The sequence below is a fragment of the Typopeltis vanoorti genome, chromosome 2 (assembly GCF_054136105.1).
Source record: "Typopeltis vanoorti isolate ZY-2024b chromosome 2, IOZ_Tvanoo_1.0, whole genome shotgun sequence".
NCBI classification, from domain to species: domain Eukaryota; kingdom Metazoa; phylum Arthropoda; class Arachnida; order Uropygi; family Thelyphonidae; genus Typopeltis; species Typopeltis vanoorti.
Genome location: NC_143550.1, coordinates 64,773,341 through 64,799,993, shown reverse-complemented (window position 1 = coordinate 64,799,993; position 26,653 = coordinate 64,773,341). Strand labels below are relative to the sequence as shown.

The 26,653-nt window shown below is 36.9% G+C and overlaps 2 protein-coding genes across 2 annotated transcripts in view; one reads left to right on the top strand and one right to left on the bottom strand.

Moving 5' to 3' along the window:
- Positions 1 to 217: 217 nt before the first annotated feature.
- Positions 218 to 25,599, bottom strand: LOC150109112 (ectonucleotide pyrophosphatase/phosphodiesterase family member 5-like). The gene is made up of 3 exons (XM_090411649.1): positions 24,972 to 25,599; positions 9,336 to 10,063; positions 218 to 704 (listed from the first exon to the last, which is right to left on the bottom strand). The coding sequence occupies exons 1-3, from the start codon at positions 25,222 to 25,224 to the stop codon at positions 393 to 395; spliced, it is 1,293 nt and encodes a 430-aa protein (XP_090267775.1). The 5' UTR covers positions 25,225 to 25,599; the 3' UTR covers positions 218 to 392.
- The window catches only part of LOC150109095 (uncharacterized), an 88,762-nt gene continuing 85,319 nt past the window's right edge, over positions 23,211 to 26,653 (top strand). The window contains exon 1 of the mRNA XM_090411673.1: positions 23,211 to 23,319. The gene's annotated coding sequence lies outside the window, so the exon portion shown is untranslated. The remainder of the gene's footprint in view (positions 23,320 to 26,653) is intronic.

Here is a 26,653-nt window from a genome sequence, read left to right as displayed (position 1 = left end):
AGGAATAGGTAGAAATACTTATTATTATTATAGTATTTGATAGAAAGAACAAAGTATGTTTTTTTTTTTTTTTCAGTTTGAGGAAATATTTTGCTAATAATGCATTATTAGTGAATTAGTTCTTCAGAAGTCTATTTTCTGGAAAAAAATAACTTATTCTGTTTTATTTAAATATATATCTGAAAAAGCAACACAGGATAAGAAATGAGAAACATGATTAATGTGTCTAAACATATATGTTATTATTTAATTCATTAAAGTTTACAGTTAAGTATTTTGAATGACATTTTATTAAAAGTCACTATTTTTTTCTTAATTTTTTTATAATGACAAATGGCATATAAATGTAATTTGTACAACATTCGTGAATGCTTATTGAACTGATTTAAATATCATAAATATCTGTTAAGTCGTATACTATAATAAATGAGTAAAATGACATACAGTAGACAGAAAATTACAGGAGGTTTCAAAATGTTACTAGAATTTAACATATCTCTTATAGCTGCTAGACTACCATTATTATGTGAAGGTTTTATGTCAAGCAAATGGCATAATAAAGGATATATGTGCACAGTTTCAAATTCCTTTCTTTTGTAGTTCTTCTTGAAATCAGGACCACAAGCACAAAAAATGGGTCTCATTGACATTAAATCATTATTATATCCATGGACTCCTGTGATCTGCTGTGCAGATGATCTGTCCTATAATCAAAGGAACACTAATAAATGTGATATTTGATGGTAGAAAATAATTTTTGAAGATATTTTAATTTTTTATTGATAAGTAGGAGAATGTATAAATTGCAGTGATTACATATAATAAAATATATTTGCCAAGAAATTATATTCTTCCTTTATCCAAGTGCAAGCAAACTTTGTGTGCGTTACACTTGGATAACGTATCTTTACAACTGGTCTACTTGTATACAGTGAATAATTTCACATTAATTGTCTTAGTATTCCATAATGCAAAGCACACACCCAAATTTGTATTATAATATTCTGTAACACTATGCATTATAGGAAGGGCCACTACCCAGACTGGTTTCAACCTTTATTGAGGTTTCATCAGTGGAATCCAGATCCTGATGAAATACCAAGGCTGAATATGGGGAAATATGACTTCTGCATCAATTCAACCCTGGTATCTTTTCTGGGTGTGGCTTTGGCTCCCATTGATGAAACTTCAATAAAGGTCGAAATTAGTCTGGGTAATGATCCTTCCTATAATGCATAGCATTATGCATGCCCAAAAGGAGGTGTGCTTCACATTATCGGATACTAAGGCAGTTGATTTGAACTTAAACTTAATTGGTTGATGGACTGAGTCCTTGACTCTTTATCCCTTCATCTGGAGTTTAAATTGTGGGTGATGAGATTATTGTGGGAATTTACCCGCTCATTGTGAGTATTGAGGCTGAATCAGCTTTCTCTTGTGATGGAGGATTTCGGTTTTTTATGTTTGAAACAATCTGAGGGCTTGTAGTCCGCTGCCTGTCGAACTAGCTGATTTGGGTGATTATCCATGATTGTGAAGAATTTCTCTGCAATGCCTGTCATGTAGGTCTTAATATCTGGAAGATTGGCTTCTTGATGTAACTGGATGTTTCTGATGAACCATGGGGCATTAAATGCCATTCTTAGGCATTTATTCTATATTATCTGAAGTCTGTTGATGTTGCTTTTAGTCTTGTGACTCCAGGTTGGAGAGGCATAAGTTAGTTGTGGTCTGATTACCGATTTGTAAAGGAGAATTTTGTTGCTTATGCTTAGGAAGCTGTTCCTATTCAAAAGTGGATATAGCTGTGCTGTGGTCTGACTTGCCTTAGTGGCGACACTATCCATATATGACTTGAAGTTTAGACGTCTATCAAGATGAACTCCCAGATATTTGGTAGAATTGTGCCAAGGGATGATTTTACCAAACATTTGTATGCTTGTATTCGGTTCTGCTTTACATCTGGTGAAAAGTACTGCAGAGCTTTTGTTTGGATTAATTGTGATATGCCATTTGGTGTACCAATCCTCATTGTCTTCAATTCGTTGACTTCTCTCTGCTGCTTGATCATGGCCAAGTGTGGACAGAGGGATCTGGCTATAATTATTGTGTCATCGGCATATAAAGCGGTGATAGCTGGGGACAGTTTGGGGAGATCTGCCACGTATATGGAGAAAAGTAGGGGAGATAGCAGAGAGCCTTGAGCGACTCCGGCCGTGATTCTCCTCTCTGTGGATCTGATACCATTGAGTTTTATTTAAAATTTTCTGTTATTTAGATATGACTTGATAAGTAGAGCTAGTGGTAATGGAATACCAACTTTGTGTAGCTTAAAAATTAGTCCGTGATGCCACACTCTATCAAATGCCTGTGACGTCCAGGAAAACTGCTCTAGAGTGTTGGTGCCATTCATACCCTTGGGTTATATGTTCGATAACTCTGTAAATTTGTGGCGTTGTGGAGTGATATTTCCTAAAGCCGAATTGTTCATCTTGAATGACATGGTTGATATCTGTTGCCTCTTGAACCCGCGTGAGAGAATAGCACGTTTGGCTATCTTACCTATACATGAAAGAAGGCTGATTGGTCTGTAATTTTTAGGAAACTGTGTATTTTTTCCAGGTTTGGGAATTAGGAAAACATCGGCAATTTTCCATCGCTCTGGTAAATAATTTATCCGGAGGATGGCATTAATGATGGCTACCAGATGCATAACCCCTTTGCGGGGAAGTAGCTTGAGCACCTTGTTTGTTATTCCATCTTGACCCGGAGCATTTTTGTTATTTAGTTTTCTTAAAAATGGGATAAATGCAAAAATATAATATCGGTGATATTGCTATTCCATGGATGTGAACCTCACTTAACACACCCGGAATATACGCCCCTGATATACATATGAATGATATACCTCATTCCATTTCCTCTGTCCAAAGTAAGTTGAAACAATGAACTGTTGTTCCCATTCTCCTGTCCTTAGCACTACCGTATCCAAATTAATAGCCACTCTCCAAAATTTAGCATCATCCACAAATATTTGAATTGTTTCATCACCTCCAAATCCCGAGCTATATATATAATAACATCATGGCCTCAGAATAGAACCATGCAGAACTGCTTTCTCACTGTTCTTCAAGATTATTACCCATTCACAACTCGCAGTCATCTGTCAGTCAACCATCACTATGTATCCAAGATTTTATAATTTTAAGCACCTCCAGTTCTTCTACCACTATTTTCACAACAGCAGAGAGTTGTGTCCATCTGGATGATACACACCTGCAAATTGATTGCTCAGTAAATCAAATGCTTTTATTCCTGCCATCTGCAATTTTCATATTTGCCCATTTATAATTATTCTTCTTTTAGCTGTCACATAAAGAACTCCAAGATTTCTTTCGATGCATAACCGATCTGCTCTCAGTTCAGATTTTTCCCCTTCTGCTGTTCACTCTTCTAGCTTTTGGCTTTCTGTTGTGAGTTTGAACACAATGTTTATGCTTGCAACATTTTCTTTTATCACAGCTCCTACTTAACAATGCCATTTATTTAAATCTCATTAATTTTCCTGACACTAGATATTCATTCCAGTGCTTCCTTCAAGCACTCCTTGATCATCCCATGGTGTCCTTCACTTGCAGCGTTTTCAGGTATGCATGTTTTGGTTATGGACCAGTCTTCTGATCTTAAAACTACATCCAGCACTCTAAATCTTAGTCTCTATCACATGATGTTTTTTGTAGTTTCAAAAGTTGCATAAATTTTATCCCTCCAAGTGCACTTTCCTTCTTGCAATGTCTCTATAATTGTCTTATCGAAACTTAATAATTACTTTTATCATAATTATTTTCTCTCTGCTCATTAAGCTAATCTACTGATGCATGTCATTTACATTTAGTTTTCATCCACAGGCCTGTAGCTACAACCAAATATATATTTTGTCCTGTCGGTTTTTTTATCTCCTGACATAACTTTGGATGCCTTGCCTCCTACAAGATTGCTGTTGACTTCGTGCTAATCCTCTAAATGTGTTGAGTGTTGGTTGCAATTCTGCTTTGATCAACAATACACCACTCTCTTGTCTTCTTTCTCCTTCTTGAAAATACAATATTTATCTTCGATTCTGTAACCAGACCAACTCTAAATTTATTTAAATGAAGGCAGTCAGTCATATACCAATCTCTTTGTACTATCAAATTCAACCACATATCCATAAACTGCACACTGTTCCTCCTGTACAACCTATGCACTGACTAAATTTGCTTCTTTCATCTCCTTTTTTTCCTCTCTCTCTCATATAATACTTCTCACCTTTCAAACTATTTGTATGTAACAAAATTCTTTTACTTTTTATCTTTGCATTTTAATAGTGACAATGAAATCATCAATCTTTGCTCCAGGAAATCATTTCCTCGCATTTGTATCAGATACATCCTTGATCATTAAATTTCCATTACAAGACAGATCCTTTCTCTCACTCTTTAAAATATCAAAGAGTATGATGTGTTTCGTGAGGATAGAAAGAGTAAAAAGGGAGTGGTAGTGCTATTGATGATAGAGAAAGAGTTATGTCAGAGTAGAGATGCAAGAGGGAAATAGTGCCAGTGGTTTTGAGGCAGTGTGGTGTGAGATAGAGGTGAATAGAATGAAATACTTGGTTGGATGTTGTTATTGACCTGGTAATGTGGATGGTAGTGACTATGAAATGTATAATCAAATTAGCCAAGCAAATAAGAAAAGAGTGATCATTATGGGCGATTTTAATTATAGCAGTATAGACTGGGATGATGAGATAGCAACTGTTTCTGGAAGTAAAGAAAGCGAGTTTCTTGAGTTTTTGAGGGACAACCACCCCAAACAGTATGTAACAGAGGGCACACGAGGATTGAGGGTCTTGGATTTGATCATCTCATCAGAGGATAAATGAGGTGTCCAATCACCCACCAGTTGGGGAAAGTGACCATGTAGTGATTACCTGGGTGGTTGCCACCAGTGTGAGGACCTCTGAGAAAAGGGTATATGTGGAACTACAAGGGGGGAGGGGTGATTATGAAGAGCTCAGGAGGCTGCTTGCGAGTGTAGCATGGAATGAGGAGTTGGCTGGAGAAGAGATCAGTGCAGCTTGGGGGATTTTCAAGAACTATCTAGTAGAAGCAATGTCTAAATGTATTCCAGGGGTCAGAAGGTTAAATAATCAGGTATGAAATGGATGAATAATGAAATTAAGCATATTTTTCCAACCAAGTCACCAGGCGAGGTGGGTGACGTGGTTGGTAAGGGTAGCAAAGGTGAGGTATGAGCAGCAGTTAACTAATGAAGCCAAAAAAGAATCCTGGGAAGTTCTTTCGATATGTAGCCAGCAAAAAAAGAATGATAATGGAAGAATGACATTGATTGGGGAAAATGGTAGAAAGACAGCTGTTGTAGAAGATACTTAATGAACATTTCATAAAGGTCTTTCAGTCTTGTGAATGCGACTTCATGGAAAGATTGAGAGCAGTTGATGATGGGGAGGAGAGACTTGATTGTAAGTGAGCAAGAAGTGTAGGGGGAGTTGAGCAAAATAGATCTTAATAAGACTGTGGGACTTGATAATATATCACCACATATTCTAAAGGAATGTGCCAGGGAGTTGACATCTGCCTTGACATATTTTTTTAATCTGAGTACTGCACTGGGTCAAGTTCCTAAGGAGTGGAAGGAAGGCAAGATTGTGCCACTTCATAATGGTGGTGATATAGCACACAAGCATCAAATTATAGGCCTGTCTGTGTGTCAAGTGATGTGGTTAAGTTGTTGGAGAAGCTTGTGAGAACTAGGATCCAGAATTGGGTTGACAACAATGGTATTATCTTTGATGGACAGCATGGATTTGCTAATTGAGATTTTGCAAAGGCTTTTGATAGATTACTGCATGATAAGTTGATAGTCAAACTTGAGTTGATGAGGTTGGATATTAGATTGGTGCATTGGATTGGAGACTGGCTATCTGATGGATATCAGCAAGTTGTGTATGGGGGAGCAATATCCCGGAAAAGGAAGGTCACTAGTGGTGTGCCTCAGGGATCTGTTTATGGCCATTACTGTTTAACTTGTACGTTAATGATATTGGCGAAGATTTGGATGGAGATATTCAGTTGTTTGCAGATGATGCAAAGTTGGGAAGAACTATGAAGAGTAGAGAAGATATTGGCCCTACAAAAGACTTGAATAAATTGAGTGATTGGCACGGGAATGGGGATGCAAGTTCAATGTTGCAAAGTGTAAGGTTTTAAAATTTGGGAAACAAAGGTGGGATGCAGAATTTATGATTGGTGGGGATATATTGCCAGAGGTGGAGGAAATAAAGGATCTTGGGGCAGTGGCATTTCTTGGCTTGAAATCGTGGGGGTGCTGCAACTTTTGAAATATACATACACAGTTAATTACCATGGTTATTGTATAATTTATTGTTTATAGTCATGCCACAAGTACCTTTAAAGATTGGAAAAGGACTGCTCCCAGATCTGTTTTTTTAACATGTCCCATACATTCTCAATGAGGTTCAGGTCTGAATTTTGTGCTGGCCAAGGAAGATGGTAGAAGTAGCTGTCATCAGCTCGCTAAAACATTGCTGAGCAGTTCTTGCATGATGGACCATCACCTCCAAATAAAAGTCAACATTGCAGGATGACTGTGATTGGCAACATCCTTGGAGGACACCATACTTTTCAGCAGTATAAGGGGACCATGATACCACCTTCAGAACCTTGAGTTGTGTTTACAAGGCATGCTAGGTTCATTGCTTAATGGGCTCCCATATCTGCCTACTGTGACTTGTTAGATCACATGACTTTTGTCGTCTTCCAGTGTCTAGTCAGGTGTTCCTGATACCACTGCAGATGAACTTTCTGGTTCTTTGCATAAATCAATGGTTTCTGTATAGGCATGAGACTGCAATACCATCTTCAATTCCCTGTATATAATTTGGTGATATTGGTCAGGAACAGTCTTTATTAAATGCGTCAGTCAATTGCTAGCCACAGGAAGTTCTGTTTGTCCGTGCAAGCTTTCTCAGACTATGGCAGTCTTGTTCCTGACATTTTGTTAGAAACACAGTTATGCCTCTTAGACAAGTAAAGTAGGTTGTTTTCCCACTGATTAAACACCCAGGATATCACACCTTTTAAAAACCAGTCTTCTCTGCTGTTTTCAAAATAGTAGCTTAAGTCAGATGGGCACCAACAATAAGCCCTATTCGAATTCCGAAAGATCCTTGGTTTTTTCCCATTGTGATCAAAACTTGATTAATACTGACAGCAGTATTTCTAAATAGTTTTCTAGAGCAGTGCTTCCCAAACTTATGAATGTATAAGGCCCCCCTTTGAAAAAATTAAAATATTTCATGGCTGCCGTCAGGAAAAAAAATCGTGATAGACATATATTATTATAATATTTATTGTATTTCTATTCAATATAAAACATACACAGAGAATATTGCAAAAATTAAATGACAATATTACATTTTTAGCATCTTACATACACATTTGACATGCCACACTTAGTCTTAAAACATTTTAAATATGTTTTCATTATTTCACGCCCCCACCAACAAAACTGACGCTCCCCAAGGGAGCTGCGGTTCACAGTTTGGGAAGCACTGCTTTAGAAGATGTGGTGATGCACGTGACCAAGTATTTTGCATGTATGCTGCATAAATGACTTACATATATCTGCATAAAGATTTCTAATTCAGTGGTCAGTATGTGTAGAATGCGATGGTTTTTTGGATTTTACCTAGAACAGAAAATATGGTGAAAGGAATATTGTCGAGTACAGCAGAAGAATGGCAACCTCCACTGTTGGTTGAGAGGTAGCACATTTGAAGCTATCTGGTCAGTGACAAATGTCAACAGGATAAAATACAGAGTTGGACAAAATAATAAAAGCACTTGTAATATATACACATATTTCTTTATTAATATGGTGTTAGACCATCTTTTGTCTTCAGTACAACCTGAATTCTGGGTGTGGACTCAAGTTTGAATAGTTTCTGGTGGAATTTTGTACCATTCTTGAAAAACATTTTCAGATTGTTTTAAAGACATTGGAGGTAGGAATGTGTTTTTTAATCTCTTCAAAACTAACCAGTGGTTCAATAATGTTTTTAAATCTAGTGATTGTGCCGGCCAGGGTAGATGAAGTTCATCTTCATTCTCTTCAAAGCAAGACTGTACACTCCAAGCTGTTTGAATGGGGGACATTGTCATCTTGGAATACTGTATTGTTTGGAAATAAGTTTGCATCATGGGATGCATTTGATTACCCAAAATGCCCAAATAATCATTTACAGTAATTCTGCCATGAAAAGTAGAATACCACGATATTGCCTCACAGAACTGCCCCTGTGCTTTAGTGTTGAAACCACTCATTCCGGATTGTAGGCTTCATTGGGTGTTCTCTAGACGTAAACTCGTCCTGATGTAGCGTTAAGGTCGAGGTCTTGCCTACATGAAAATCCAGGCCTTTCTGTTACTTTGTTATATAAATTGTTCAAGGATTTTCGAATGAATAAGTAGTTGGTTTCATATTGAGATGGGGAGGTTTTGTCCTCCTCTGAAAATGGCAATACGCTCCATCTGATACTGTTGATATACTAACAAGTATATCCATGTGATCACCTAGCCTTGGAAGAGCTAAACCCATAGCAGACTCGCTATGGGATTAGCTCTTCACTCAGTTTTTGATGAGGTTTCAGTTTCTTGTGGGAAGCAAGCAATCTTAAAGGAGGAAGGGCGAAATTCTTTTAACTTGTGCGGAATTCTGCTCTATCAAGATTAGGTTTTTAAGAGCCAGATTGCTTGGTAATAATTGGCCTTAAGTTCACCTCGGCCAACTTTAGGTGCCTGATTAGAACTTTAGTTCCTTGTCTTGTGCGTTAAAATTTTTTAAACTAGTCTTTCTATTTCACGTACTGTGACAAACTGTTTTTGTGTTATGAAGATGCTGGATATAATATCAGCAAGTGATGGTAGACTTCTGTTTCCATTTTTTGGAATAAGTTAGATATAAGATTGCTGCCATGTATTCAGATAAGTGCCAGGCTGCCAGCTAAGTATGAAAGATTGTAGAGATGATGCAGACAAATGTTAACTCTGGAGAACAATGTTTGAGAACAATTGGAGAGATGCCATCAGGACGTGAAGACCTTTTAGTGTCCAAGTTATAAGTTGGAAGAGATAGCTACATTACTTAGTATGATCCGTAATTATATTAAACACACATTAATCCCATTCTTTTTGTTTGATATATAACTATTTGCTATTACTTAATTCATCGACTTAAATATGTTTACTTACCAAATATATGGAATATCCTTCATCTGGAATAAGAATAATTGGTGGTATTCTTCTGTGGTTTGTGTAGTGGAAATGACGAGGAATGTCTTCTTTCTTGTAAACAGTCACATTTGGATGAATGCCATTCAGTTTGTTGAAAACATATGTAATGTTTTTAGGGAAGATGCCCGTTGTAGTACCCTGTTCTGTAATTATTTCAAAATCACTCTTCTTAATGAATTTGTTCAAATAGATTGTGTGGTTGGCATCATTAGAAACGTTTGCCATTCCATGATCACTGACTACTATAATATCAATTTCTTCAAATAGGTTCCTTTGTTTAAGTTGGTTTATAAAAGATCCCAGAATTTCATCAACCCTTTTTACAGCACGACCAACAGCCTCACTACCTGCCCCATATTGATGCCCACTCTTATCTGGTTCTTCAAAATATCCCAAAGCTAGGTCTATCCCATCAACAAGCCACGATATGATTTTATCGACTCTTTCTTCATAAGGAACATTACCATCATAGGGAAAAACATGGTCAGCTGTCACATTTTTTAGGGTAACCTCACTTCCGGGCCAAAAATATATTCCTGATGTCAGTCCTTGTAGCTTGGCAGTAATCCAAATTGGCTCTCCACCATCCCACCACTTTGGATCAAGTGTACTCATTTTAAAAACTTCTTTGAATACTGGATCATACATTCTATTTGCAATAATCCCATGACTCTCTTCATACAAACCTGCAATTAAAAAAAACTGTTAAGTTTCCCTTTTCTTATTTGTACAATATTTATAAATAGAAATTATAACACATAGCATTCTTATATTCGTATACATTCTCCTACAACATGCAGTGGAGCCTATGATCACTGATCAAAATATGCAAAATATACACACTTGTTCAATTCCATCAAACATGCCGATGTATAGATATATAATGGTGAAACGATATACACTCATGAGCCAAAATATTACGTTACAGCCACCTACCTATCTAGGAAGCAAGTTGGACCTCCTTTGGCCGAGATAACTGCTCACACCTGTCTTGGAATTGATTCCGTTAGACTATGGAAGGCGTACTGAAGTATTTTGAACCAACTAAACAAAATATCATTCTTGAAGGCAGCGACCGAGCGAAATACTGGCAGCGACTGGCTGATGTGCATTCCACATGATCTCATAAATATTCGATGGAATTCAAATTAGGAGAAATAGACGGATATATGAGCACACAAAATGCTTGGATATGTCCTTCGAACTATGCTTGTGACATGAGGCGTTATCTTGCTGGACAAGTCCAGATCCATCGGACCACAGTTACTATGTAGGAGCTTGGTCTAAAATAATCCTTAGGCAAGTATAATTAGCGATCAAGGTATGTTCAACGGATATGAAACCATTGTAATATATCAGGATACTGCCACCACTGGCCAGTTAGAGGCCAATTGTTTTTGGACGGAAACAGATTGGATAGTCAGTGTTTTAGCTCATGAGTGTGTGTGTGTGTATACACAGCGTAGATGCTGGAACAGCAGAAAATATTCCGAACATAATAGGATGCCATGTTGCAGGACTATCTGTTTGGCAAATTGTTGACAACTTGGGCCATCCGTTCAACAATCAATGATTACATACTGATATGGAAGTGCATGTAGTCAACTGCAAGTACTACCCGCAATGGACGATCCGCCACACTCACCGAACGTGACCGTAGGTTGCTGCGACGGATAATATGTAAAATCCGCCATTCGTCTGCCGACACATTGAATGCAGAGTACCGGGCATCGACTAGAATACATCTGCACAAACACATTCAGACCTGATGCTCAACATCAGTTTCTATGGTATAACCGCAATATGCAAACCCCACATTACCCGAACCAACGTGCATGTGCAAAGAGGATATATACAGTGGGACGTGGAAGCTTGGAAAACTGTGTTATGGAGCGACGAATCATGCTATACTCTAACGAGCAGATTGAAGGGTGTGGCGGATGCCCGGTGAACGTGTTTTACCAGAGTGCGTAACCCCAGCTAGGAAATTCGGAGGTGGTGGTATGATGGTATAGTCCCATTTTTCTTGGTTTGGTCTAGGAGCTGTGTTTGTGATGCCACGAACATTGAACTCCGAGCGGTATCTGAACATTCTGGACAATGCGATGCTTCCTACTTTGTGGAGTTTCCACAGAACGTAATATTATCTCTATCAGCAAGAGAATGCACCATGTCATAAGTCTGCTGCTGTAACTGCGTGGTTTGTGGACATGAACGTCACTACACACTTGACTGGCCACCACAGAGCCTTGATGTCAACCCTATTGAACATCTGTAGGATGAACTGGAGCGTCGGGGTGGGAATTTTGGACAATTCTTCCTGCAGGCATGTAATGAGATCTTGGGCTGTTGTAGGGTGGATATCCCTTGAACTCTACAACAGCCCAAGATCTCATTACATGCCTGCAGGAAGAATTGTCCAAAATTCCCATTGATCACTATCGTACACTTGTGGAAAAGTATGCCCCGTACGATTGATGCATTCATTACAGTGAAAGGAGGTCTTACATGTTATTAAGGTGGTCCCCCCCCCCACGGCTGTTTGATTCTCACACTATGGTGTCCGTTGACTTCTTCCCATGCAGTGTGTGTGTGTATATATATATATATACAGGGTGTTCGGGATAAATTTGACATATTTATAATTAATTATAATTTTCCATAAGTTACATGTATTAACACACACTTCTCTTCATTTAAAAGTTTGGACCCTTCTTCATTCATATACAAGATGTCAGAAAGGATGGATAGCTGGAACCCACCTGAATCATGGAAGAGAATAACTTGTATCATGATGATTCGTGCCCGCCATCAAAATAAGGATATTACGACTGCTGCCCAATGCTCCCTGAATACAGTAAAAACAATCAGGCATGAACTAGAGACTTGCAATGGTGACTACGAGGATGTAGCAAGAAGAAAGATCCCTAGCAGACGATCTGATTGCGTTCGTACAGCAGAATTCCTCGCAAATCTGCAGGAACAGGTGTTGAAGAACCCTGGCATTGGAATTCGGGCTTTGTTCGTGGAGTTGCTAACTGTAGTCAAGCCCTGGATAACAAGGGTAGCCAATGGTAGGCGTATGTATGGCAGCAGGATTCGGCCCCTTGCCACACCTCTGGGAAAAGTCAAAAATGGTTGTCTGAAAATTTCTACGACTTCACCAGTCCAAATGTTTGGCCTCCAAACTCCCCAGACCTTAACCCCATGGATTATTTTGTATGGGGCGCAGTTGAAAAAGACACCAATCGCACTTCCAGTAATACAAAAGCCCAGTTAATGGATAAAATTAAAACAGTTTTTGCGGCCCTTCCCAGGGAGACTGTAGCATCAGCTTGTTCGAGGTTCCGAAGCAGAATTGAAGCTGTGATCGATGCTAATGGTGGTTATTTTGAGTAAATCTTGTTGATAGTATTGTAATTAACTCTGCCTGTAATGTTTTTTTGTCAATTCATTAAATTTAATAGATACAAAGAAGATTTTCTTTTTCCTTACGAAACTGTCAAATTTATCCCGAACACCCTGTATATATATATATCAACATTAATCAACACATATATATATATATATATAAATTAATGTTGATTAATCTCGAACTGAATATTTTCGTTGTATTGACTTATTCTGCTTTCATAGCAAATTATCTTTTTTTTCCCTTTTTTTTATCAACATAATTCTTTGTTTTAATTCTTCTGACACTTGTATAAGTTTTCTAGATTGCTCTCGATCTTGTCCTGCTTAAGTTTTTCTTGTTTAAAATTCTTTAACTTGTTAACATCTGTCCGATGCTTGTTTATTTTTGATTCTGAGCGTAATTTCCATTTTAGGTGCATCTTTTTGGTTTATCCGTATTGTATTTTATATCCAAGTTTGTTTAACTACAGCTGCCACACATGTACAGCAGTAGCTGATTTGTTTCTCTAAATGTTTTTGTAGAAATCGCTTCTATTACCATATTGGTGTTGATTAATACTGCAGCTAGATCTTGTCTTCGGCTTTGTTCAGTTTCAGTAGTTTGTTCACTGCCTTTCTCAGGTGTTCTGCATTTACTCCACACTCACATCTCAGGTCTTAATGTCTAGCATTTAAGTAATCCTGTTGGTTATAATTTGGATTATCTGTATTCAAGAAATTTTCTTGAACTGTTTCATCATGAGCCTTTCAACTGCCTCGAGTTCTTGCTGGGATTCTGTGGCAATTTTTCTTTGCAATTCTTTAAGTTCGACATCAGTGAGATATTTTTTTTTTTACAGTAAATCTTCGTTTGTCCATCAATCGCTGCTCAGTGACTGCAGTATCAGGGAATTTTTGTTTCTAAATATCATACATGTGCTTTTATATCTTCTTGATACTGGATTCGATTCATAATAAGCTTCCATAATCATCTTGTATCCAGAAAAAGTCAATGTCTTTTTTGTTTTGATTACTCTTCTTCCAGTCGCATCGCAGTTCTTTAGTTCCTGAGCAAGAGAGTCTGAGTCCTGTAGCCCATTTATCTTCTTATGCCCAGGATCTATAGCACCAAATGCGGTCCTTGTTGCCTCGGGAAATGCCCGATTCGGTATGGACAATTTGTTTGTTTGTTTCTTTCTTCCTTCTATTCATCAATTAAAATATGGGAGGGTGAGGTACACTTAGTCTGGATTGTCTTCTAAGACCTATCTGGCTTGGGGAGCCCTTCCGATAGCTAGTATCCTCAGAGTGTGCAAGCCTCTCCATTACATCATACAATCCACACCAAAAATATTTTGTCTGTTAACTGCGTCTTTAGGATTAAACGGTTTCATACGAAGGTAGCAGAGTTTTTTTCTTTTTAGATACTTGGGTTTTTCATCACACAGGATAAGAAACTCTCCAGAAAGAGCACATAAAATTAATCATAATACACTGGCTTCGAACCAAACAACAAAAGTGTGAAATGATGAGTCATTTCACATCAGTCACCTAAACTGAATGCATTCATGTCGACACGGAATATGTGAATAGTACGTTTTCAGAAAGTAAAGGTGAGGTAATATTATGGGTAACACTAAGGCAATATTACGTATTAGTGCATGTTACTTGTGCATGAAATCCTTAACAAATCCCATTCTACAGAATTCTATACTGATAAAACTTTCTGCTACGGACCTCCGCCTGTATCAGCACGACATGGATTGTTATATCAAGCTCATGGTATTAAGTGTTAAGGACAATAATTTGGAAATTCTTCTTCTGTTTGCCCAAGGCTTAGTCCCAAACCAGTTGACAACTCTGGCTGTTTTGTACCAGCAAATGAAATCTAGCTATGTTTTAGTTAATAAAATCAGTTTGAGCGAGTTACACGAGCTGCTATTTCAAGTATGATATCTTGCTAAGAATGCAGTACAGAATTGTAGCAATCGTTAACACTTCCGTTTGTGCATAATGGTCATCTTTTGCTAGTCGCAAATCCTATCCGTAATGTCTTATGCCTAAATCGATATTTCTGTGTGTAAATGGCATGCTTTCTCTTGGTTTGCCTTGTTGCAATATAAAAAATCCGAGTTTCCGAATGGAAACCTATCTCCGCATGACGCCGTATTACTCACCTTCAGTTGGAACACCCTAATAAAGATTTTGTTTTGAGTTCTAGAAGGGATTTGTCCCGCGAACTTTCCAATCAAAGGACTTTGTCGAAACCAACTGAGCTACGGACGCTCTGGGACGAAGATAATCAAGTATATTTCATTGCTTTCAATCTATAATCTCATCTTATTTCTCGAAAAAATATTTCGAAGATACTCAGATCGTTTCCTTAGTTCCCTCTTCTTTGGTTGATTTACGCATCTAGCCTTTCCTGTCACCAACAGATCACATGCATGGCATATTTAGTCTCTAAAAACTTTGGACATGTTCTTTCGTTCAGTGTATTATTTCTTGCGTGTATACAACACTATTGTTTTTCCAAAGTCAATGACCTCCGTTGTACAAGAAATACATCAACAGTCCTTTTTCTCCTTAATTATTTGCTCACAAAGTCACTGTTTTGCCACCCCTGACTGATAGAGTTGGAGAGAGAGAGAGAGAGAGAGATTGATAAAGAAATTAAAACGAAAACTATATTTATAGATTTATTTCTTTACACTGTGTCTTGCTCAGTCGAAATATATGAATCAGAAATGAAACGAAACTAACAGAAAATTTACACAATTTATAAATAGCACTGGGAAAGTCGCTTGCCAACAATGAAAATAATGACTAAAACTGAAAAGATAATGATTAACTACATCATTATTATTATTATTATTCTTATTATTATTATAAAAACCTCCATGGAGTCAAAGACTCATCGTGGGAGGTCCACTATTATACGCACAGTTTATCATACCATGCCTGCCTTAAATATATTCACTGTATCTGCGCTCATGAAACTCTCGGGCAATGCATTCCAATCACTCACCACTCTCCATGCAAAAAACCTGCTCCTCACTCCCTTGCTCATACATCTTCCAAGGGATCACCTCTTGTTCTCTTCCTATCTTCACCCATTCTGTGCAAAACCTCCCCGACATTAATCTGGAAATAACCTCTTAACAGCTTATATGTCTCGACCATATCCCCCTCTCCTCCTTCTATTCACCAATTTCTGCAAATTGCATTTTGTCAATCTGTCTTCATACTCAACATTCCAGAGACCAGAAACCACCTTAGTCAACCGTCTCTGAACCTTTTCCAATACATCTTCATCTTTTTGAAAACCAGGTGACCAAATTTGTGCATACTAATCCACATGTGGCTTGATCAAAGCCTTATACAAGAGAACCATAACATCCTTACTTCTACAAGTCAGTTCCCTCCAGATCATTCCCATTAGCGGCTGTGTTGTCCTCACAATTTTAGTAATGTCCCCAAAATTTTAGGCCATTGGCTACGATCACTCCCAGATCTCTCATCTCCTCTGTCATTTCCAAAATACTTCCACCGATTGTGTAATCTACATCCCATTTCCTCTTCCAAATTTCAAAACCTTACACTCTGCAACATTGAATTCACATCCCCACGTATTTACCCATTCAGCCAGTGTATTCAAGTCCTCTTACAAAACTACAGCATCCGCTCTGCTCCTGATATCTCTCCCTAACTTTGCATCATCTGCAAACAACTGCATATCACCATTCAGACCTCTCTCAATATCATTTGTATACAAATTAAACACCAATGGACCTAAAACAGACCCTTGAGGTACACCAGTAGTAGCTTTCCTCTTTTGGGATCTCGCTCCTCCATAGACAACTCGCTCATACCTATCAGGCAGCCAGTCTCCAATCCAGCGAACTAATCTACAGTTCAACATCATCCGTTCCAATTTAATTACCAGCTTGTCATGTGGACATTTATCAAACGCCTTTCCAAAATCTAAATATACCACTGTATATGGAACACCCTTTTTCAACGCACTTGTCTCTTTATTATAAAAAGTAAGAAGATTGCTAAAGCATGATCTTCCTTTAGTAAACCCATGCTGGCCACCAAAGAATATTTTTCTGTTCTCAACCCAATTCTGAATCTTGGTCCTAACTAATCCTCTAATACCTTAGTCACAACCCCCAGACACACAGACTGGTCTATAACTCAAAATCCTACTCTTATCACCTCCCTTATGAATTGGAACGATTTATCCTCTTTCCATTCCTTTGGAACTTGACCCAGTCAAAGACTCATGTTGAAAAGATATCTAAAAGCTGTTAACTCTCAGGCTCATTCCCTCAAAACATGTGGTGAAATAGCATCAAGTCCTGTAGCCTTATTTACATCATGTGAATTTTAATTAATCATTACACTTATCAGTAAAAAAAATAGTGATTAAGCATGTAAAGTGGGATAAAAAAAGTTAAGGATACGTCATTATTTTATTTTATTTAGTTATTTGCATTATGATGATGATGTCATCAATTCTTTTTCCCTTTATCATCAACTTGAATTTTTGGGGAAAAAAAAAATCGAAAGAGGAAGAGTGTTGTGGTTTCAGGGACATTCCGTGCTAAAAATCTGCGACCATGTGTGGTCATAATTTCTTACATAGACAGAGCAGAACAGGGCGGAGACGGCTCATAGGCACTGCAGAACTGCAGCACCCCCAATTTTTTCGTTATTATTATTATTATTACGGGCAACTCCAAGGAGTCGTTAGACTCAACGAGAGAGGCCCTCATGTCAAGAACAACTATTCAACATCCACACAGTAACTATCATACTTTACCTTGAGCTGATTCACATTAAATTAACTTGCTAACCACACTCTTGCCCAGTTTCCATGGATGGCCCCTAGTCCTCCCACCACCACCACTGTTCTGAAAAATATCCTCTGAATTAATCTTATAGAAACCCTTCAGTAACTTGAATGTCTCAATCATATCACCCCTTTTCCGTCTATCAACTAATTTCTGCAACCCACAAATCTTTAACCTGTTCTCATAAAGTTCATTCCATTGACCTGCTATCATCTTGGTCACTCGCCTCTGGATCCTCTCCACCTTCTCCCCATCCAGATGAAACCCTGGAGCCCAGATGTCAAGATGGAGTCTTATCAAGGCTCGATACAGAGGAACAATAACTTGCTTGTCTCTGCTCGTCAAAGTATTCTTCAGTAACCAAGTGATTTGATGAGCTGATTTAGCCACTTTTGCAATGTGCCCCAAAACTTCAGCTCCCCATCCACCAACACTCCCAAATCCCTGGCCTCGTCAATCTCCTGGAGTACAGTTCCACCAATGTGATATACTGCTGCTAATCTTTTCACCCCAAAATGCATAACCGTACATTTTGCCACATTAAATTGACATCCATTCTCCTTAACCCAGACCCCCAATCTATCCAAATCATCCTGCAATATTTTGACATCATGTGCATTCACTATTGCTCTACCCAACTTTGTATTATCAGCAAACAAATGAACAGTTCCTGTCAGATCCTTTCCTATATCGTTGATGAACAAATAAATAGTAGTGGTCCAAGAACAGAACCCTGCAGCAAACCACTAGTCACAGGCCGTCTTTTGGACTCTACGCTTGAATAAACTACCCTCTGATATCTCTCCATCAACCACCCTCCTATCCATCTCACCAACTCTATATCCATCCCAATATGCTGCAGTGTATTGATTAGAATTCCATGTGGTATCCTGTCAAAGACTTTAGCAAGGTCCAGCAGTACCACTGTAAACCCATTACCCTTATCCAGTTCAGCCATCACTATGTTATGAAACGTGAGAAAGTCCGAGGCATGATCTACCCTTCACAAAACCATGCTGTCCCCTATACAGTATTCCATTTTCATCTATCCATTCCTGTATTTTTCTCTTGACTACTTTCTTCAAAACCTTGACAACGACTCCTGATATGTTGATCGATCGGTAATTTGCAACAGCAATCTTGGAACCTGCTTTATATAGTGGAACTATTTTCCCCTCTTTCAACCCCTCGGGACTAACCCAGACCCATGACTCAAATTAAACAAAATGGTCAAGGGCACTGACAATTATTTAGCTGCTTCACGTAAGACCCAAGCTGGTATATCATCCAATCCCACAGATGTATCCACATTAAGGTTTTGTAATTTACTATTCGCTTCCATTTCATTCACATCAATTACCGTATAGGCTATTAGTTCCTTTATTCGTGCAATATCATCACCTGGATGATATACTCCTGCAAAGTGCTCGCTCAGTAATTCCACTATTACAACTGATTCAGTTACCTCCCTACCACTGGCATTCCTTAAAATCATTCTGCCATATACATTTTTTCTTTTACTTGCAGCATATCGAAAATCTGTTTGGGATTCTCTTTAGCCTGCATGGCTAATGTTCTTTCATAATCTGTTTTTGCTTTTCTTACCACACTCGTTGCCCTTGTGGCCTGCGCTTTATACTGTTCATGGGCTTGCAAGTCACCTTTCTCCTTAAATTCTCTCCACAGTTGTTTCTTTTTTTTAGAGCTCAAGCTTAATGGTGTTATTCGTCCATTTAATCCCTACTTGATTTACTAGCCGGACTCTAGGTGTACAGTCAGCCATTACCTCCTTCAAACGCTCCTTTACTACTTCCCATGCACTATCAACCTCAAGCCCTTGCAGTTTTACATGCCATGGCACTGAACCAAGCAATCTCCTAAGCTCGTCATACTTTCCAGCCCGGTAATTCCACATGTACCATTTTTTAATTGAAATTTCCACAAACTTAGCCAACTCCCAGGTCTAGACCTTATGATCACTCTCTCCAATTGGTGGCAACGTGGTCATATTCATTATAGTCAAATCCTCAGATGCAATTACTAGGTCAAGCACTATTGAACCCCTAGCATATTCCATTACATGCTGTCTAAGGTAGTTATCTGTTAATAACTGCATAAAATCCAATTCCTTCCTCCGATGTGTCCTCTCTTCCTTCCATTCAATATTACCATAGTTGAAATCGCCATGATAATTATTCCCCTTCTTCCATTCATTGCATCTATTTGTCTATACATACTATCTCCACCATCTCTTCCATCACCTGGAATAGTTGGTGGAGATAGTTGTTCCACTAGTCTCAATCTCACACCAAATACCCTCAAATGTGCTCTCTTCACTATCCTGCAGTTAAACTTCAATTCTCCTTGGCTGCAGTTCATCAGCTATCATCAACAACACTTCTCCCCCATTCTTTTCTTTCGTCTCTCCTAAACACCCTATGCCCTTCACATTCTATCCCACTAACTATATCATCTTCTGTCAGCCATGTCTCACTAATGCCAATAACCTATGGCCACGAAGAGCAATAAATAAATAAATAAATATATATATATATATATATATTATTATTATTATTATTATTATTATTATTATTATTATTATTATTATTATATGGGGAAAGTTTTTTACCTTGGGGATAATATATATTAAGGATACCAAGTAATTTTATAAACTTGATTTTTTTACTCCTTCTCCCAAGTAAGCAAAACAGTTAAGTTTGCGCCTGAACGTAGTTTAAGTCTAAAGGTAATGCAACACCAGGGCAACTCGTTGAAAAGGTGGAAAGCTCTGATCACTATTCTTAGTATTTCCCATAATGTAAAACACATCTCACTAAGAGATGTATACTGTTATACATTATGGGTGGAGGGTCACTATTCAAATTTTCTTATTCAAAGTAAAAGCACCTTGTAGCAACTTGTATAGGTAAAGTTGATAAGGCTCTGTATTACTAAAAATCTTGGTATTTCAGGGTCTAGCTACTCACTGAAGAGACCTCAAAAAAGGTTGAAACCGGTCTGGGTAGTGACCCCCCCCCAACCATAATGTACAATAGTATACATGTCTTAGTGAGATGTGTTTTACATTATGGGAAATACTAAGAATATTGATCAGAGCTTTACTCACCTTTACAACGAGTTGCCCTGGTGTTGCACTACCTTTAGACTTGAACTACGTTCAGGCGCAAACTTAACTGTTTTGCTTACTTGGGATTAGGAGTAAAAAAACCAGGTTTATAAAATTACTTGGTATCCTTAATATATATATATATATATGGAAGAATGATCATTAACTCGGTTAACATACATATTTTTATAAAGAATTGAATGACTAGAACCGAGATTTAAGTAAAAAGGTTTTAATATAAATACAAGACTAGTTTTGGCTTAACAGCCTTCATCAGGTGACATTATAAAAGAAAGAAAAAAGAAAAAACACTAAAACACTGAAGCTTAAATAAACTATGAACATCATAGAGAGAGTCTCTATACATAATTTACACTAAATCGTTGTGGTTGTATTTAAAGCTGTTCTTTCGTTAGTTGTATTGTTGGGAAAGTGCGTGCTAGTAGCATCTCGTGAACGCCAGTACATGATTACAGCTGAATGACTATATGGGAGGCTGTAGCTCACGTTATTATTTAGATGAACAGGATTGAAGATGATTTCTCTAGATTCCACGATTTTCTCTCTAGTTCATCATTGCAACGGAAGATGTTAGTAGATTTTTCCCAGCAGACTTTGTGACTTTGGTTTTCCTCATTAGGATTAGCCTAGAAAAGGATATGACTAGATAATGCATTGGCTCGCTATCTCTTGTAAGTAATGTCCCTCATGTGTTCTTCCATACGCAATTCGACAGATTTGTCTGTCTGTCCAAAATAAGGAATATCACAATCACACAATATTTTATATACACCAGGGGATTTGAGTCGATGATGACAAGGTGTTGGGTGGCTTATTAAGAAACGGATCTTTAGAAGTGGAGTGAACAAGGTTCTGATATTGTATTTTCTTAGAACTTTTGCTAATTTATGTGAAACTGTACTTATGTAAGGAATAGATATATTGTCTTTGAATCTATTTGTTTCTTCTGAGTGACTAGGAGGATTAAGAAGGAATTTTTCAATGATTCTCATGGAATATCCATTAACTTCGAAAGAAGTTTTCAGATAGTTTATTTCTGTAAGTTTATTTCTTATTTTGGGCAGACAGACAAATCTGTTGAATTGCGTATGGAAGAACAGATGAGGGACATTACTTACAAGAGACAGCGAGCCAGTGCATTATCTAGTCATATCCTTTTCTAGGCTAATCCTAATGAGGAAAACCAAAGTCACAAAGTCTGCTGGGAAAAATCTACTAACATCTTCCGTTGCAATGATGAACTAGAGAGAAAAATCGTGGAATCTAGAGAAATCATCTTCAATCCTGTTCATCTAAATAATAACTTGAGCTACAGCCTCCCAGATAGTTATTCAGCTGTAATCATGTACTGGCGTTCACGAGATGCTACTAGCATGCACTTTCCCAACAATACAACTAACGAAAGAACAGCTTATATATATATATATATATATATATATATATATATATATATATATATATATATATATATATATATATATATATATATATATATATATATATATATATATATATATATATATATATATATTCTTTATATATATATATATATATATACTGATAATCGGCTTTTACTCGGTTGTTGTAAAATTCAATATTCAATATTGGCTTTCACGTGAGCCTGCACGCACACTTGTAATAAACAATGGCACGCCTGTTAGAGCAACTTGAAAAAATACAACGTTTTTTATGTATCAATTATGTGTGGCAATTTTTACGTGTAATTTCCAATTTGTTTTGATACTTCAAAATTTTTATTACTATTCTTGTCCTTTAAGAATACCTGAGGAAGGCTGTTTTATATATATATATATATATATATTAATTTATTTGCATATGCTTGTTATATTTAATTTTATCATCAATTCAATGTAATTCTCTTATTTCGTATAAAAAATAATAAACATCCATCTTGTATAGCATTATAGGAGGACGAAGAACGTAGCAGTACTGTGTATGTATTTACCAAAAAAAAAAAAAAAAAATCAGCTAACGCCTTTTTATTCCCGTATACGGGAGTAGGCGAGGCCATTTAGCCCTATCTAACTTTTTGGAGACTGAGTGGGCAGTTCAATCTCCACTGGTACCCAATCAGAGACAGATGGCCCAAGGCTATCACTAATTAAGCGGTCCGCAGTGAAGAGAGACGGCTCAAATGTGCCGCCATCTCGTGGTCCCTAACACAATATATTTAATGTCTGAAATAATGTGGGTTCTACGGTCGATTTTCTTGAGTTTACAGGACGAAAAACCCGAGTTTCCGGGAGGAAAAACCTGCTTGCCCGTGCCAGAGATCGACTAACTGTATTTACCAGTGTCATATTGCTACACGCTTGCGCGTGTACACGTCATAGTGAGATGCGAGCTATTAAGCGTAATGCGGCGCTGTTCGACTGTTGTTTATATGCAGTTTGCGGCAGTAGTAGTGCTTATCGTGTTTACTCCATCTCTTTAAATGGACATTACAATTAAAGGATTAATTGTAATGTCCAAAAATTGTAAACCATTCCTTTAATTACAATTCAATGAATGGATTTTATTTGTAAGTAATTTTGAATTATACTAAACTGTATAATTTTATCGATAATAAACAATATTTTTTCATGAAACAAAACAAGAGGAATATATTTTATTTTTAAGTAATTTTGAATTATACCAAACTGTATAATTTTATCGATAATAAACAATGTTTTCACGTTTCATTTTTTTAAAAAATGTTTACTATAATTTTGATATTTTATCCAAACACGTATACACTGTACTTACAGTGTGTATGTGTATTTCGTAAAGTTGCAGCACCCCCACGATTTCAAGCCATGAGCCTCTACTGGTGCAGAGTGAACTGAAATAGCATGCGCAACAGATGTCACTCCACTTTGGAAATGGAAATCCATTCGAATATTTCTGTTCTGGTCATTGTGCATGTTATCTAAAACTACTTTCCTCAGAAAGTAGTTTTAGATAACATTTCGATAATTTTACTGGCAGTTATTTTTAGTTTATTGTTAGAAATTTATTGAAGTGTGCCGTTTTTATAATGGAGGAAATTTTCAAAGACAAAGAACATCATCACAGTTTACAATGATTACTTTTCAATAACGTAGCTATTACTTTTATATAAATGGTTAATAATCCAACCGATTTCAATTTACCTAAAATTTAGTAGAAAGGCGATTTCATGTAATCTTATTCGACTGGAAATTATTCTATAACGTTCATGCATTACGTATACATAGAAAATAAACAAATTAATAAATAACATAAAATATGATACGACGGTGAATGGCCACTCGAAATTTTTAGTGTTGTCTACGGGACATTTTTCAATGTCTCTTTTTTTCTCGCTGCGTTCTAAGTCATTGTCGCAGGCCTCTCTCTCTCTCTCTCTCTCTCTCTCTCTCTTTCTCTCTCTCTCTCTGGAAACACAATTTCACACAACACAATAATTTACGGTAACCTTGTAAACTTTCGTCCATTTAAGGTTAAAGGATGGTGCTACCAACTCCCTTTGGAGAATAATAGTCATAAAAGATTTAAATAGTCATTGAGGATTTCTCTCTACTTATTATATTTGCAAAAGTATTCAACTTGTTTGATAACTGATTTTTTATAATTTTTTCCGGAATTACAATAATTATTTAAATAATTAAATTATTATACTTTAATATTTAAAACTAATGTTAAATCAAAATTATTAAATTAAAATTTTAAAATTAAATTTTAGTTTTATTAAAGCGTTGGGCTCAGTGGCAATCTCCACCTAGACTGCTATGTCTATGTTTAATAATAATAATCAAAAAGTGCATTTTCTGGCCGATTTTTACCTTTTATTCATGATGAAAAACTCGTTTCGGGAAGTAAAATCCCACACACACCGTACGAGACTGGGTAACTCACAATCAGTTGAAAAGTCCTTGTTCTACACGTCCTTAGCGGGATTCTACGTGTATGTCTTTCCAATCAATGGGTAATTTTAAAAATTATATGCTGCTTAAAATAACAATATTTAACACCTATCATAATTTACATTATGCGCGATAAATAATGATGATGATAATAATAATAATAATAATAATAATAATAATAATAATAATAATAATAATAATAATAGCTAAAATGTTGTTTAGCTATTTAATTTCAGGATAATTTGATGGTAAAATAATAAAGAAACAGATGTAGAAATATAAACGTTACCTGTAGCGATGGTGTAGTGATCTGGAAATGTTTTCGTCAGGAAAGCTGTTTTGACACCCGTCTCGGCATGCACACCCCTTGATAACAAAATATCGAAGTTTGGAGTTGGAAACATTTCCAAGTAATCCCAGCGAAATCCATCAAAGGAGAGAAGTAATACTTGACGACCTCCATTTTTTCCTGTGCTTTCCGAACAGGGAAATAAAAAAGTGGCGAGAAGTGTTAGGACGAACGTAGAGCGCGCGACTTCCATTGCTCTTTAGCGAGTTTGCGAACTGCTGCGCTGTCGGCGACGGAATCTTTTTATCCGGAAATAATTGACGAAATATATGAATGGTGTTATCGCTCTGTAATCAAATGCAGTTCTTTGGTCTAGTATAACGCCGCTTTTTTTTTCTCTCTTTTTCTTCGGCAGGCAATTAATGAGTGTAATTACTTAACTATCACTATGCATATATATATAGAGAGATACAGAAATAAAAAACATTAAAATGCTATTATAAAGCGAACTCCTTAGTTTGCCGTATAATCACACCGAGTTATATTTAGCATAAAGGAAATTGTTGCAACTAGTGATGAATCGGGGAAAATTCCGATTTTATTTCGAAACAAAGGCTTTCATAACTGTATTTTTGATGTATCTTCGTAAAGTTAAATAGGGATTGAATACAATTTCAATTTTCATCTAATCCTCTTTAAGCTTTGTATCGTTTTCGTAGATAATAATGAATTTTAATTTCATTTTCAGCTTATTCGGCTTAGTGAGATATCAACGTTTTATCACAAAATAATGCAGAAAGTTGACAACGATACAGTGCAGATTATGCGAACTTTGTGAACTGTCTCACGAAGGATATATCAAGTGATAAGAGATATAGATACTTTACAATACTACAATGTAGAATATGTGCCGAACAGCAGTGCCGTAACGAGGGTGTGGAGAAAGGGGCGCCCGCCACGAGCGCAACTAGGTTTGGGACGCAAAATGTAAAAAAATGTAAAAAATAAAAATAAATAAATAGATATAAAAGTCCGCTATTTTATATTGTATTTTTAAATTTCGACAATACGCCGCTTTAGACACACAAATTCTGCAACACACTGCAACTCATTTTGATGCGGTTAATATAATAGTAAGTATTTAACATATTGCATTTAGTAAAATTTAACTTGTTACATTTAAATTTTTCAAAATTTTTGTCATTTTTGGTTAGGGGGCACAAGTTAGACACTTGCCACAGGCGCTTCATACCCTCGTTACTGTACTGCCGAACAGTGCGATATTTTTGCTTGCTTTCAAAGATATAAACACTTAATGCAACTGACAGTTTGATAATAAGAAATCAATCCTAAATAATATCTGACATGCTGATAAGATAAATCCATGTCACTACACTGTTATGTTACAGAATAACTAAGATAATAAAACCACATACCAAGATAATAAAACACCAGTCAACAAACTATTTCACATTATAAATACCATAGTCATTGAGGAAATGTCACCTCTATTTTTCTGCAATATTCCGAACCAGATTAACAAACTACCATTCAATAAGATTAACCTTGAGGCACACATAGAAAGAACTGAGAAAAGGTTACTATCGATTTTACCGGGAAAAATCAGCCGTAGATTTTCTAACGCTAGCATTGATAAAAACAAGCTGTTCAATGCAACATGT

Coding starts and splice junctions, on each gene's coding strand:
- LOC150109112 (XM_090411649.1), bottom strand. CDS start 25,224: ATGGAAGTCGCGCGCTCTACGTTCGTCCTAACACTTCTCGCCACTTTT. Junction 10,064..24,971: donor TCACTACACCATCGCTACAG/GTAACGTTTATA, acceptor TTTTAATTGCAG/GTTTGTATGAAGAGAGTCAT. Junction 705..9,335: donor AAGGATATTCCATATATTTG/GTAAGTAAACAT, acceptor CTTTGATTATAG/GACAGATCATCTGCACAGCA.